The following is a 16,405-nucleotide window of genomic DNA, read 5'->3' as shown; positions in this document are numbered from 1 at the left end:
CAAAAGTCAGTCATGTTTTTAAACATCAAGGTTAATTTTCACTGTAGTTTTGACATAACTTGTTGAAATTAGTACCTTACAAAAAAGGAACTGATAATGTCTAACGTTCAATTTATCCATTATTGAAAAAAATGCATAAAAGCATCTCTGCTCTGAAAATGCAGCTGTATCTGCAAGGCTGTTGTAGTTACAACCTGATCTGGTCTTTACATAGAAGTGTTAAATAAATGGTATCTGTGAAATGCCATCCTCTGATGTTGTACACCTGGTGAAAAACGTGCTATGAATGCAGCATGTAATTCAGAATAACAGTTTCTGTGGTTTACTAAATGAAGTGCATTAGCTGAAAGCCTGCAAACAAGCAGATCAGCAAAACCCACTTATGAGACCTTTGGCACTTCTGCTGTGTAGAAAGAGGAGTTAACATTCACACAGCCAATTCATCAACCCACTTCAAATCCCTCATGCCAATGTTCTTTACTATAGGACCTAGGAAAAATTGTGGATATCATCCACATAATTTGTGTGCAAATACCATTGCTTATCATATACCAGGACTGTCTGACAGGTTTCTGATATACTTGTCTCTAGCTGTCAGTGCCCATCTGGTGACTCAAGTCTTTATATACAGGCATATAGGCATCCTTTACAAAAGAGTCCATTTTACTCATTCTGTAGAACAGCCAGTATAATAGAATCCTGGCTCCACAACTAAGGACAACACTATTAGAAGTGTAATAATTATTAGGAATTAAACCCCAAACATTTGTTGTTAGTATTTCCTCCCTCAGCTATTATTTTTGTCTCCTTATTTTTTATAAAATTAACTTAATAATGCTTCACTTAATACAAAAAATAGATCATATGCAAACCTAGATTTTTAAGTTTAGTTTTGCCCCCCCCCTTTTTTTTTTTAATAACTGGAAGGTTGTTTTTCTAGTCCAGTCCCCTCCAGTCCCAAAAGCACAGATGACAGTCACCCAAGTGACTTTTCAGCTTTTCTCCCATTTTCAGAAGAACCTGAGTGATTTCCAAAATGCACAATTGATATTCCTGAAAGCAATGAATTGTGTAATCTCATGCTTTTAACCTGTTATCATTCATGAATGCTGTTCACTTATAGGTAACAAAGGATGCATGGCAGGTTTTGGTGCACAAGGGAAAACACTGTCAAGTTCATTCATTTGGTGCTGTGCAAGAACTTTATGGTTTTAAACCATGGCAGAACCTTTGAGAGACAAGATATGCTGGTGCTTGATGGGATCCACCTGGCCTGATGGGGAAAACACATCTTTGGGTGGAAGCTGGCAGGGCTAATGGAGAGAGCTTTAAACTAAAATCACTGGAGGAAAGGCTCAGCCACAGGACTGCCATAGGCAAGCCATGGCATCACCTGAGGGTATCAGTGATGGTGGGAAGAGTCAGGCTGCTCTCAGGGCATGGAGGGCTCAGAAGCATTTCTAGAATGCTTGTACACCAACACATGCAGTATGAGAAACAAACAGGATGAACTAGAAGCATCAACCTGCTTCTCAGAGCTACAACAGCACTTTTGTGGTTGTTTGTGGTACTAGTGAGCCCTGGTGGAATGAGTCCCATGGTTGGAGTGCTGGGATGGAGAGCTCAGGAGGGACAGGCAGAGCAGTTAAGGTGGAGGTGTCACACTACACATAAGGGAGGGGTGCAGCCCTTATAGTTTCTGATGATATGTTTGAGAGCCCCTGGGTGAGGATTAGGGGGATGGAAAACAGAGGTGTTGTAGTGAGTGTCTACCACTGATTACCTAGCTGGGAGGTAAGCCCTGATGAGTCATACACAGGAGAAATTTCTGGATCAGTAGCCCTTTGCTTTGATCTCAACACACTTTTTCCTAAATTATGGTAACCTCCAGGGCTTTATTCAGTAAAATAAACACCAGCACTAAACATTTTCTTCTCACCGTTCTATGCACTCCTTTACAACAGCAAAATTGCCATCACCGATCACCTTCCCGACTTTGTATTTCTCAAGAATGGTGGATGACCCTGAGCACTTGTTTCCATTCACACCTGCAAAAAGGTAAGGTCAACAACGTAAGCTGAAGTGTCAGCAGGATGTAATGTATTCCCAGTGGGTTCCATAAATACAGAACAGTCACATATTCAAAACAAAACTTAAAAGCAAGCTCCTTTCTTCCCTGCTTATTCTTTTGTTTTTATCTCAAGCATAAGAAAGAACAAGATAAACTAATTAGAGTTGTTTCACCCTTTAGCATTCAAATCAAATAATCAAATATTACTGTGATTTTGTGCAGACATATTCTGGAAGTAATGAATGCAGTTAGAAGTTCTTGGTCTAAATATTTTCTGAAACCAAAGTACTTTTTTTGAAGTATCTTTTTGCATGCTCAAATCAAAAATGCAAGGAAGATTCATCTACAATGCATGTAAAGGAACCAAATGTTTTATCTGCTGAATTCCTTCAGGCTTCCTTAGCTGCTGGTGGAACATACAAAATGCAAATAAATTTGCTAGCTTGTGCTGGTTTTGGCTGGGACAGACAATTTTCTGGTTTTGGATTCGTGCTGCTGATAGCACAGGGTTGTTCCAGCTGAGCAGTGTTTACAGAGTCCAGGCCTTTTTTCCTTCTCACACCACCACACAAACACATAGCCTAGGGATGCACAAGAAGCTGGGAGAGGACCCCAACTGACCAAAGGGATATTCCATAGCATATGATGTCAGGTTCAGCATATAAAGCTGGGGGGAGTTGTCCAGGTGACAGTGATTGCTGCTCAGGGACAGGCTGGGAAGGGAAAGGAATGATGGGGTTGGTTGTGTGGTGTTTAGTTGGCTGCAGGGTTAAACCAGCTTAAAATAGCTGGTTAGTTCAGTATTTTGAAATAAATAAAAACAAAAAAACAAGAAACCAACAACACTGCATTGAAGAGATAAGGAATGAAAGGTTAAATGTAGCTCAGATGAGTAGATGGGCTAGTAGTTCTACATGAAGGACAATGTGCTGTTTTGAGAGGGCTCCATTTTCCACTTTCAATCCAGCCCCAAACATGTTTCTGGTGATACCCTGAAGGTCATGTCAAAATCACTCAAATTCCTAATAGTCATTTATTGAAGAGCAGGGTCCAACAATATGCTATCACTTGAGAGAAAAAAGAACAAAATTTATTTCCTAGCTTGATGTATGAAATATGATAAATTTTCCAAGATAGGTTGTCAACAAGGTTAACAAACATCTCAGAACAAAAAACCACTTGAATCCATCAGAAACCACCTAAAAATGCTAAACCACCTGTCACCTACAAGAAAACTTTTTGCAAGGATTTTTTTGCTAGCAATTATTGGTGTCCTTACCTTCAGGACTGTGGCAACGGAGTGATTCAGACACACCATTCACATTGGAAGAAGATCCACCATGAGGAGAAATCTATGAAGTACATAAAAACTTATTATTTCTGATGTTAAGGTAATCAGTCACAAGAAGGAGGCTGGCACCAGCCAGCAAAGGTAAGAAAAAATTCTCCCTAAGAACATCTATACACAATCAGTTTACTTTTCTATTTCCATTTTTATTCTTGCCTTCTAAGAGTGCATCATCATTATAATACTTCATCACTTGCACAGATTTAAGATTCAGCCCTGATACTCCTCTCTTTTAGATAAGTGGTTGAACAGATTTCATCAGCACAGAAAATTCCCTCCAGCTGCACCAAGTTCCACCTAAAGACCACAGAGTCAGTGCGTGCGGAGGCAACACTCACTCCTCCTTCTATCCAAAATCATTACAACACTGCACACATTTTCATGTCAGCCAGAGACAGCGAATTCCAGACAACTATTCAGTGGCCAGAGCAGCAAGTACATGCTCTGGTGTTGTAGTACAACACAGCTTCATAGCTGAGGTTTCCCTTCCTGAACTCCATCAAAATATCCTCTCTTTAGATTAGCACCGCACCATGCTAGGACAGCAACACAGAAATGACTGCATGGCCTTATTGGTTTTCATTTAAAGAAGAGAATTTTGTCATAAGTGATGTGTTCTGATACAATAATAAGACCTGCTTAGTAATGTAGCCATCTATATTTTAGACCATTACGGATGTGAAGATTTATGATATCTACAAGCATTTCAAGTTAGGTGTCTGACATGCATGCAGACAGGTCCAGTTTTACTTAACCATGACACTGTAAAAAACAAATATCTAAATAATTTTGAAGAGTGAAGGCTGAAGAAAACTATTTTTGCTGCACTAATAACTTAATTAGTATTCAAACTCAATCTTCACAATTCTAAAGCCATCAAATTTCTATTCTACTCTACCATACTGTCCAGAGACATACACAACAATAAATTTTGACTTTAAAATGGGGGAAAGGAATGACTGCCATAAAGAGTACAATTTACTGGATGTGTTCTGTGTACCATTGGTTCTCTCATTCCATTTAAGTATTGGGATGCTCTATGAAATAAAAAAATATATTTTAATAAGATCATTCCCCCACCTCTATGTAACATTTCTTGCTGTTCTGTGATGTTCCACACCTTGTTTCCTTCATGGGCTATTGCAGTGGTTCTCACCACTCACCATGTAAAGGATTAAAATGCTTCCCTGCCTGAAGCTCAGTGTCTGTAGAAATGGCTTTGTATGACAGCAGGAATGCAAATGCAGCGCTTTCCATTTTAGCTGACACTGTCTGGTTACACTGCTGAATATTTTAAATCATTAACACTATTGTCAATGAAAGAACTGGACTGACAGATAGGGATATTGTCTACAGGCTCATGAAATGCTAATGAATGCTTAAGTTTCTAATAGCAGCTGAGCTGCCAAATCAGCTGAAGTTACAGTAACTAGAAGCTGTACAACTTAATTTTGCAGAGCCTCTAAAACAGTGATGTTTACCAGCATTTGGCACAGAAATAGCCCAAACCAGCAACCAGTCAGCTATTACTCTGCTCCTTGCTAAGAACTTAAAACCAGGCTATATTAATGCTGCTGTCTTTTTGAGTTATCTATTATTAACCAGGATTAGGAGCAAGGACATTTGGGTTAAATGACTTTCGTGCAAAACCGTGAGTCAGTCTCTTCAGCAGTCTGTCACATTTTCTTTAAGCATAAAGTGAAGGTAACAGAACATATCACTGCAAAGTATTAGTCATCAGCCAAAAATATTAGTAATCTATTTTAGGTTTCCAGTGAGTGACAATACATGGGAATATTTAGCCCACGCTTCCAACTTTCTTTGTCCTTGTAATCGGGTCAGAGCACGACTGGGCACATTCCTGCTTCCCACAGCATTTACATGAAGTAAGCAAACAGCAACAAGAAAAAAAATCTAAAAGGAATACGAAAAGAAACAAAACAAAACAAAACAACCTAGTATTGTGCCTGAGGTGATAGGTCAGAATTTGAAATGGCAGGTTTAACCTTAGCTTTCCCACTAATTTGCCTCATGGCTCTAGACACGAGCCTGAACTCAATGTCCAACAGAGACTGCCTGTAATTTGTGTATGGTAGGTCTGTGCCTGTTCCTCAGCAGCAAAATCAGTCCGGTCTTTTCCAGTCTTTCTGTACTGTGCCAGAGCACAGTAGAAATACTCTGAAGATGTCTGTGAGGTCCTAGACCAGCCAGAAAAGGTGGGAAGGAAGTAGGGATTGCCAGAAAGTGACACAGAATAAAGAGATTTTTATTATTACAGTGATTTAATAATCCATATGTGACATGCAGTCACATCCAGTGACATGCAATATTTAGAATATCTGGAATTGCTGGTATCCCAACAGCTGCAGGTATTCTGAAGGTGAAGTAAGGATTTTGGATGTGCAAGTAGAGTTGACTGGTTCAGCAGCCATTCCTGGAGCAGCAAGGAGAGGAGAGGAAGATAGGTGTTGCTTTGATACTAGACTAGTGAATATGGATGGCATGTACCATCAAACCACAGGTTAGGTTTTTCAGCAATTCCTCCTCCTATGTTCTAGTTCACACAACACTACTGCTCTCTTCAAATACTGGCAAGGAACATCTTACACCCACTGTCACTGCTGTTGCATTTAAAAATTGTGCAATACAGAATATAACAATTATTGCTTTTACTTCCCCCAAATTGTCTCCCAGCAGGTAATCTGTGTTTCAACAGTAAGACCAGAAGCAAGTGAGTGATACAATACAGCTGATAGAGATACTGGGAGCATCTGGTGAATACAGAGAGCCATCAAAAGGAGCAGTTTATCATTTCATGGGGTAATTAAATATGTAGTACAAAGTTACAAAAGGTAATTTTTTACTTTCTTCAGCTCAGTAGCTAAAAAAACCCAACAAAAACCAAACAACCCTGCCCCACTGCTCTGTCTTCTTTACATGCTGAACTATAACCATTTTTCCAGGTTCATAAATATATCTAAGTACATTTCCCTGGTTTATTCTCTTTTATACGGACTGACTGGCACTGAGCTGGCTTTGTAAGAAACTCATTAGATCTGTCACGTCCTTAAGTTTAACAAACCTACTTTAGCACCTGATGTGCTTATAACACCTCAGCATAACAACTAAGAAACGGGTATTTAGCTTTCTTCCTTCCACCCCTACTAGTATCCAACCCATTAAAAACTGTTTTATACTTTGCACTGCAGACTTCTTTTTTACTGTCTGAAGTATCCAATGTCTGATGTGCCAGACAGCTGCACCCTGATGAATACTGGTGTCAGGTTTTCTACTTTTAAAATAATAAAAAAGAAGAAAGAGGGAGGAGAAAAAAAAACAAACAAACAAACCAAAAAACAAAAAAACAAACAAACAAAAAAACCCCCCAAGCCTTTAAACATCAGAGTCCAAGAGCATGAACTGAAACCAGTATGCAAATTTATGATGATATATAAGCAGCAGGGAGGGACTGACCCAAGAGTCCCTTAAAACCTGGATCAGAGCCTAAGTCAGTGATTTGGGAATGAAAAGGCAGCAGCTCCACAGTCATTTTAATCAAGCTACATCTTTGGTTCAGTAGCAAAGATTTTTCATAAATCTTTAGAGTAAAAATGCTAACATACACTTGGAAAATAGAAACGTAGTGCATCAATTTAAAATAGAAATATGCAGGGACATAAAGCAATCCCAGATAACTACACATCTGGTGAGGTTTTTTCTTTTTTTGTCTCATGAGACTGTGAGGAAGAATGTACAGATATAAGCCCATATTCTCCTGAAGTGGAATGGTACTTTGGTTTTCACAGAATCACAGAATGTCAGGGGTTGGAAGAGACCCATGAAGATCATCAGGTCCAACCTCCCTGCCAGAAAAGGACCAAAACTAGAGCAAACTTTTTTTAGAAACCAAAACTTTCAAATTTTGCACTCAGGATTGGTTCAAAATTAAAAACTTTAATAAGAATACATAGCAGCATGGTATTGGGTGCATGCTATCCATATTTGTCACTTACTGAAATGAAGGCGTTTATTTGGGTTTGTGGGAAAATCCTATAGTGTTCACTATTCTGAAGCCATTCCATAAAACCCTTGCTTCAATATAATCTGAGACTTCAGTACAACTTTTTTTGAACAATTTTGCAAGACTGAGATGTTGGATAGCCAGGCAGCATACTGTATGTATTAGAAGCACTATCTACTGGTAGAGCTAAGGACAGAAGAAAAAACACTCTCCTTAAAGATACGATGTTCACAAGGAGTGTTTCCTGCAAGCAGTTTTCTGTGCCTGAGCATCCCACTTCTGCTTATCAAGCGTTGTGAAGCGGAAAGAATCCTTGGCAACTGAACAGACATCACTTTAAAGAAAAAGTGGCTTTCAGAAATGTAAGAATCATAAAAATTGCCTTGCAATCAGTATTTTTTGCAAGTTTACTGCCTTCATAACTAACTTGATCTCTACACTGATTGCCAAAGTTCAATATGTAGTCAAGTATTTTATTTTGCTCTGGCTTTCCAAATGACAGAGTTTTTAAAGTAGCTGATCAGCTGTACAGCTAATCCAATGCTCTGCTCTTTATGGGAAACAGCAACATCAACCCTGATTCATTCCCTTTTCCAAATGTCCCAATCCCATATAAAACTGCTATTAAAAATGAATATTTTGTTTCTACAAAAATGAACATACACAATTTCTACAGAACACATGAGCCAAAATACTCCATTTCCAAAGCCAGAAAACACATTTAATTCTTCCTCTCTCTACCCTGGTATTTATTTCTACATCTTAATTCATTTATAGCACATCTTTAAATAATTGCAGGAAGCCAGACTGCTTGTCTGTGCAGCAATGCAGTCTTAGCAATAAGGAATTTTTTACAATAAGGAATATTTTACAGTCGAGAAAAGCAGTAATCTCAAAATAACAGAATTGGCCCCTGCTTTCCCTCTGTTTTGCTCATCACACTGATCCTACAAAAAAAATAATAATGTGTTTCTTAAAAGAATCTGGTTTTGCATAGAACTATACTCCCCTGTTACTGCCTTTATGTTGATACTTCACCAAAACAGTCATTACTACTACAATACAATCAAAAAGAAAGGTCACTGCCCTTGATCCTTTTGGAATTTATCCTGAGATTCACAAGGTAACTTTCCCTATCTTCAGTCTCGGGAGCACAGCTGAGATACTCCTGGTGAGCAGACACATCCTCAGGGGATAAAGCAAGAGGAACTCACTGCTTTGGTAAAACTTCAGGTCTGAGATGGTTAATTTGTTTTTGCTGGTTTCTTTGGTTGTATTATTTGACACAAAAAAATTATTTGACACAAAAAACCCTTTAGTACCCAGAATCAATTACATTGCAAAATGAAAAAGTACAACAATCTTACTTCAGAGAAATTGACAGTGAAGGGGAAGAGGGCATGTCCACTTTACTGAAAATGGCTTGTTAAGACTCAGAATTATCTCTATCTTAATAGAGCTTTAATCAGCTAAAACCAGAGAGGACAGCTTGAGGAAAAAAAAAGGAACCAAATTATCTGGTTTCTAAACTTGAAATTTCATTTAAAAAAGACAAAAGAGCATTTGTTAAGTATAGTGCAAACCAGCTGAGAGCCTCAAGTCCAATGATTTTGGTGTCCTCTACTGTAAGTTCTTCAGCAGAGCTGTCCAGACAAATTTTAAGACACACAGTTCTACTTTTCAATGTCAGAACTATTATAGCTCTTCAAAATGCTTTCCAGGACAAGGGCCACTCTATGTTGCTTCAAAGAGAAGCTCTGGGACAGTAAGCTCAGCAACACAAAGACAGACATCAACACTAAATTCTCTCAATGAACTCACTAAATAAGAGTGGATTAGAATTAAACAAAAAAATAGCAAATTTTCTTAGATTTGCCACAGAAACCTGGCAGAAACCAGGGCCATACTTTTGCAAAACAGACAAAGGCTTGGTACCAATTAGCACGCCAAACCCGAAATCTAAATGCTATTCAAAACACGTCCTTTAGCCCATTTCTTAATTGAGAAAAGTTTTCCACAGAATTATGCAGCCTTTTCAAAACTGTTGTGTTCACCTATAGGAGCTACTACTTGATCAGAATAATCAGTGTGAAACATTGGCTGTGCTTCCAGAAAGGCTGCAATTGATGATTTAATAAGAAAATTCTCCTTGAAAAGACAGTTGCACAGATGAAGCAAGAAAATGCTCAGCTGTGTTCCAGACTATTCCTTTTGTTTTACCAAGGAAAACGTGCAGAGCAGCCTCTAAGAATTATAAATCCTTTTTTCAGGAGAGGAAGAGAATTCTCTTGGTGCCACACAGAGAAAAATCCGCCAGACATAAAGCTCCTCCCAAAGGAGCCCCTCACATGCTTTCAGGGAGGAGACAGCATTAAGGGGATGAAATTATGTGCCACAGAGGAGTATAATTCAGATTAAATTCTGGGCAATGCTACAAGACTGTAAGATATCCAAAGAGGATATTACATTTGAATAGGCCAAGGGAATATAAAATACTTGAGGGGGTTCTGCAATCCTTGAAACAATGGAAAATTTGGAGGGCAGCTTCAAGGTGCCATCACCTTTTGCCTTTCCTAAGCTTCAAGTTCCATCCTGGCAACCAAAGACAAAATATAAAAACCTTACTTCAGATCACTTCTCTACAACAACTGAAAAATTCATACTAACAAGGCTATTCTATAACTTTTTGTTGCTTTTTTCTCTTTCAGCATCAATGTCATATATTGTCAAAGGAATAATGGAATTTAAGATTTTTAGTGGTTCTTGTACTTACCTTGAGTCCACGAAAGCTGCCTGGGCTTGTTGGTGAAGAACTCGAGGACTTTGTAGATTTTGGGGTGGATAACTGACTACTTGGAGTTCCATTTACTGGCCAAAGTAATAAAAGCAAACAAATGAAAGAAATTATTAATAAAAGTAAAAAACCCTAACTTGCTTCTAGACATACCACACCTCTCTGACAAATTATCACTCAAGTCAAAGACCAAAAAGACCTAGCTTTAGGAATAAACTACTCAGTATCCACACATCTGCACCTCCAAAAACTCTTGTGACTGGATATGGGACCAAGAAGATACACAAATATTGCACTGTCATCCTAGAGATTAAAAAGGTCTATTCTGTTCTTTGCCAGTGCAAGAGATTTTGGCAAAGAATAGCCACGACCTTTTTAAATTCTCTCATTTATTATGCTATCTGCTATCACAGTGAAATATGGAGAAAGTTTTCATGAAGACATTTAACCTTCCATCTCTTATTTTTGGATGAACACCTTACTTTCTAGGTAGAATGTTTCACAGAAGTGCTTCTCTTCTCCACAGTTCTTCTCTTCTGTTCTTTTAAGTAGCACATATCAGGCTACAGTTCTTTAGTATAGTGTAATACTGAGAACTGAAAAACCTATGAATACCTTTTAAATTGTTGACATCTAGTATGGTCCAAAGTAAAATCTTCTTTGCTAATCAAAATGTATTTCTGAGAGATACTTTCATTTTAAACTGCAAGTTTAAGAGGGCTCTCACTGTTTAAGAACTTTAGTCTAAAGTAACAGAAGAAAAAGGAAGGAAAGAAACTGCAAATCAACTGCAAAATTGACACATTTTAGTGCTGCTTTTTTCAGCAGCTCTTACCTTGCCTTTGTGTATTGGCTGAAATTTTATTATAACCTGCTTTAGAATACACATACCAATGTACTGTGCCAGAGAATGCTCCTCTAATTGCAGTCAAATTATACCTTTACAAATTTAACTTTGACACCATTAGCAGATGTCCAGCAGCAATAAAGCATCACTTGAATTATTTCCCTGGAATTATCCACTTCAACAAGAAACCTGCACCCATTATGTCAGTGGTTCACCAAATGCAAAACATGTGTTTCAAGCTAGAAAATATTCACAAATCCAGCCGAAGGAGTACTGTCAAAGGGAGAGGGAGGAGACACACTAGTGAGACACAGACGTAAGAGCAATGGCTCACCTGGGGATTTTGCTGAAGAATGAGCACTGGAGTAGTGGCCACCCCTCTTTACTGTACTCATGTATTTGACACAAAGGAAAAAGACATTAAGGAAAGAAGTTATTGCACAGCTCTGACCATGCATGAAAGGAAGAAGGGTAAATAAAGGTAAGTGAAGATTTTGTGAGAACAAAGGGCAAGTAAATGGATATACCTGATATTTTGGATATATTTTTCAACCTAACCTAACCAAAGGGGTGTCCAGGTAGAAACAAGTCAGGAAATGACTGCACTGATTTCTAAATACCTTCCACAAATTCACTCTTAATAGATACCCCATGTGATCTCATTTGAGTTCACAAGATTGCATGAAATGTAGATCAGTTGTGAAACCTGCCCTTCATACTACATATTTCTTTTTTGTGATCCTTCTTTGAAGCTTTTCAGTTAAATATTCAACCTTTATAAGCAGATGATAAATATACCACTTTGCAATAACCCAAACATGTACCTTTACTTTAACCAGCAGCAATTATGCAAAACAAATATTGATGTGGAAATGAGAATATAGAACATGTTGCAATTTTGATAACAGACACAGGAGCTTACATGCATAGTAATATTCAAAACAGAGCATCACACATTTACATATTCAGTGATTTGATTTCAGGGCTACTTCTCCAGGTCTGAGGTAAAAAAAATAAATAAATAAGTTTTACTGTATTTCGACATCAAATGGAGAGGTAAAAAAAAAAACAAAACAAGCCCAAAAACCTAAAACATAACAGGTCCCTCCCTTTTATTTATTTGCATAAAAGACTCAGTGGTTGCAACATACGGTGTTTTCAGCCAAACGGCTGGCAAAAACACAAAGTAAGCCTTTCTTTGAACATACAGGAAGCACAAAAAGAAAAAAATAGTTCTGTTAATGGATAATAACATTCCAGAACATCTCCTAAAATTGCATGAAACAGCAAAGTCTTCTATTTCTAAAAATATTTGGCTTATATAGAAATCTTTCACATTCCAACACTTGAGGGTATACTGTAGTTCAGCAAACATGAAAGGAACCACATAATCATCCTGCAGCTAACAGTCCTCAAGAAAATCAAGTGCCATGCTGAAAACACACCCCAAGTGTATAATCAGCTCAAATTATTTCAGTAATTATAAACTGAAACTTTTTTGTGTCTGTTAATTCATAGAAATTAAAAAAGAAACCACAAGTCTTCGCAGGATTAAAAAACAAGCAAACAAGAAAATTTATTATAAATTAGTATTAAATCCATGAGACAAATTGAAAAAATATTTTTTCCCTCAGGAAACAAAGCATGGCACCTGCATTTCAGACAGAGCCCAACAGTTTTCTCACCCCATTAAACAAATTAAAAGATTCATGTATGTTACATGTTCAGCTCTTTCCTAGAAGTAGTACCTGAGGCAGGTGATTTGCTTCGACGTGAAGGTCCTGGACTTTTGGACCCCGAGTGCCTCATGGCAGACGATCGGGAGTAAGAGGACTTCATAACCCGGCATTCTGCAGAGCAAACAGACAGTTCTGACAACAGCTCAATGCACAGGCTTCCTCCAAACACTACTGTGGCTGTTTATTACCCAGAAAATGACCATCAGTATTTTCGACACATGCTTACCCAACTGAATGGAACAAATCTATCAGCTTAACCTACCTACCATAGAGACACAGCTTTGAGCTACTCAGAAACTGTATGTAACATTCTGCATGTAATATTTCTGAATTCCTTGAAGATGGATTATTATTATTATAATTCAAATTTGTAACTACACACAGCTGGAAGAAGTCAGGTGATACCAAGGTTGTTCTGATAATCCAGTAATTCTGTAAACTGGAATGTCAGCTTCATACAGGACAACTGCAGAGCAAGTCCCTTTTACCTTCTTTTGAAAGAAACTGATGTTGTGACCAATTTTAAAATACGCGAAAAAAGTTAATAGCTTCCAAAAGGCTGAGACAACAGATGACTGCCACTTACCATCAGCTACAGATGATTAAATAAAGTACAATCTAAATAGGAAAGGAATCAATGGGCATACATGCATTGACATTTTGGAAACACTTTAATCCCTATAGCTAGCATCCACTGCAAATCACTCCCAAGAGAACTGTATAAATTTGGCTCCTAATTTTGTCCCTGTTATTCATCACTACAACGTCAATGCCACCACTATAATGCCATGTCACCCTCAAAAATATTAAGTAGAGCTGCATGCCCTGCCAGCTAAGGTATGTTGCACCCTGTCCCTGACCTGCTTTTCTCCATTAAGACCTCAAGAGTTATTAGAGGAAGGAGGGACCACCAAAGCTGAAGAGACAAAAGGAGGAAAAACCCCTCCACTGCTAGGTTCTCAGAAAGGAAATGAGACAGACTGGCCTGTGCCCGTCGTAATGTAAAAAGCAAATTTATGGCCTTAAAAACTGCAAGGGAAATTATGATTTTGCCCAGACTGGGATTTGCAGTGTGAATTACTGTAAGCATGCTCTTCCATTCCTGCCTAACAATAAAATCATACCTTCACTAGTCTAAAATTATGGTAAAAAAACCCGCTCCTTTTAATCTCCATTCTTGCTGAATCAACTCCTGCAGTTTTGGGAAAGTGTTATGGAAATAACAACAGAATGGGAGCCAGCTGAATCATCCGCCAATTTAAATGTATGGAGCAGTGGTTAGATATATAACTACACTTCTCAGAGTAACTGAAGTTTTTATAATGAAATTATGGAATTGGTAAAAACTGGAAAAACAGCAGGTACTTCTGCTTTCAGCTACCTGAGACCAAGATGTGATTTTTCAAAAGCCTGATGAAGAATGCAACATGGAAATCACCTTATAGCCACAGATGTAAAAATTTAACATTTTTAGCATATTCTAGAGCCATTAGATGCACAACTGAGCATTTAAAAATTCAATGTTTTTTTCCCACTCATTTTAGGAACAGGGTCAGTTATCTGAGAAAATAGATCAGGTTTGTTAGTGCATTTCAACACACTTGCAGAGTCCAAATGATTGTTTGGTAAAACTTTTTAATTCATAGGAAAATATATTGACATTTGATTTTAACATTAGGTTGGACTGCCCAGGGAAGTCGTGGGGTCACTATTCCTGAAGGTGTTTATGGAAAGGCTGGATGCCATGGTCTAGCCAGTGTGGTGGTGTTAGGTCAGGTTGGACTTGATGATTCTTTCCAGCCTCAAGAATTCTGTGATTCTGTGATATTCCCATGTATATTTTCCTAAATCACATAACTCTAGAGGACTGAAAGAGACAGAGAGATGGAGAGGTGGGCCCAGGTGAACCTCATGAGGTTCAACAAGACCAAGTGCAGGGTCCTTCACCCAAGTCAGAACAATTCACACTATCAATACAGGCTTAGGGATGAGTTTTTAGAAATCAGCCCTGCAGAGGAGGACCTGGGGGTGCTGGTGAAGGAAAAGCTGGACATGAGCCAACATTGTGTGTGTTTGCAGCCCAGAAGGCCAATGGCATCCTGGGTGGTATCAAAAGAAGCCTGGCCAGCAGATGGAGAGAGGAGATTCTGCCTCTTGCTCTGGTAAGATCTCACCTGGAGTGCTGCATCCAGCTCTGGAGCCCTCAGTACAGGAAGGACACGGACCTGATGGAGAGGGTCCAGAGGAGGCCCATGAAAATAATCAGGGGACTGGAGCACCTCTCCTGTGAAGCCAGACTGAAGGAGATCAGGTTGTTCAGTCTGGAGAAGAGAAGGCTCCAGGAGACCTAAAAGTGACCTTCCAGTACCTGAAGGGGCTACAGGAAGGCTGGAGATGGACTATGTGCAAGGGCCTGGAGGGATAGGATGAAGGACACTGGTTTTAAATCAGAGAAGAGTAGATTTAGATTGGATGTTAGGAACAAGTTCTTTACCATGAGGGCAGTGGAACAATGGAACAGGCTGCCCAGGGAGGTGGTTGAGGCCTCATCCCTGGAGATATTCAAGGTTAGGCTTGAGGAGGCTCTGAGCAACCTGATCTAGTTAAGGGTGCTCCTGCTGACTGCATGGGGCTGGACCAGATGAGCTTTAGAGGTCCCTTCCAACCCAAATTATTCTATGATGCTGTGATTCTATTGAACATGGGGAAGGTAGAGGGGGGAAGGGAAGAGTTCTGAATGAAGCTGAGTGTTCCAGCAGTTACAGGATGTCCTGTCTTACCACTGTGATCCAACACAAAGTCATCCTGAGCATAGCGGTATTTCTCAGGTCCGCATGCAATGAAGACATCATCATCTCCAAAGAAGTCCTGCAAGCATGTCACCTTCAAAGGAAAACACACAAATCAAAATAAACAAATGCAGTACTTTGAAATACAATCTTCAGTTGGTCAGCAACACTTCGTATGTTTTGTTTTCCTTTTCAGAGATACCATCATGTTCTTTTACAATGTCAGAAACACCCCAGCTCTCAAGAACTTCAGTTGTCCCAGCAGTGACAGGGCTCAAGAATGTAAAACATAACTGCCCCTTACCTCAAAAACCACCTTGTTTTACATTTAACACCTGATTTTTGCCTGTAACCACACAGACATGCTGATGACTTTCACAAGACCAGTGATAATCACTACTCAAAGATCAAAGGTTCTTTATTCTTACATTAATTAATTGCTTATGGGAAATCTTGACAAAGTAAAATGATTGCACCTACAAATTTGGGTTTATATGCTCTGAAGTATTTTATTTCCATGTTCTAAAGTCTCAAAATAAATTTTACCTCTTTTTTCAGAGGTATTACATATTCAAGAAAAAAAAGAAATAGAGTCCTTTGCAGCTCTGTTAATTGTCCAATGATGATGTTACAGTGTATTTTGAGGACAGGGGTATCAGAAAGAAAAATGTTTTAGACATTGCTTAAAAACACAAAACCAAGGACCTTGAAAAAAATCTGACTCCCCAAAAGTCAATCAAAAGTCAACTTGTAAAGGAGCAAGTGCCTGCTTTAAAAACATTTAGAATAAAAAGTG

At 38.7% G+C, this 16,405-nt stretch overlaps 1 protein-coding gene across 1 annotated transcript in view; it reads right to left on the bottom strand.

The window, feature by feature from the left end:
- DCLK2 (doublecortin like kinase 2) overlaps positions 1 to 16,405 on the bottom strand; it is a 70,821-nt gene that overhangs the window by 20,712 nt on the left and 33,704 nt on the right. The window contains 6 exon segments of the mRNA XM_030450661.1: positions 1,940 to 2,048; positions 3,351 to 3,423; positions 10,214 to 10,308; positions 11,416 to 11,466; positions 12,830 to 12,931; positions 15,601 to 15,703. Of these exon segments, the coding sequence (XP_030306521.1) occupies positions 1,940 to 2,048; positions 3,351 to 3,423; positions 10,214 to 10,308; positions 11,416 to 11,466; positions 12,830 to 12,931; positions 15,601 to 15,703 (533 nt within the window).

Source organism: Calypte anna, chromosome 4B, assembly GCF_003957555.1.
Source record: "Calypte anna isolate BGI_N300 chromosome 4B, bCalAnn1_v1.p, whole genome shotgun sequence".
Taxonomy (NCBI): domain Eukaryota; kingdom Metazoa; phylum Chordata; class Aves; order Apodiformes; family Trochilidae; genus Calypte; species Calypte anna.
This window is presented reverse-complemented; position numbering and strand designations above follow the sequence as displayed.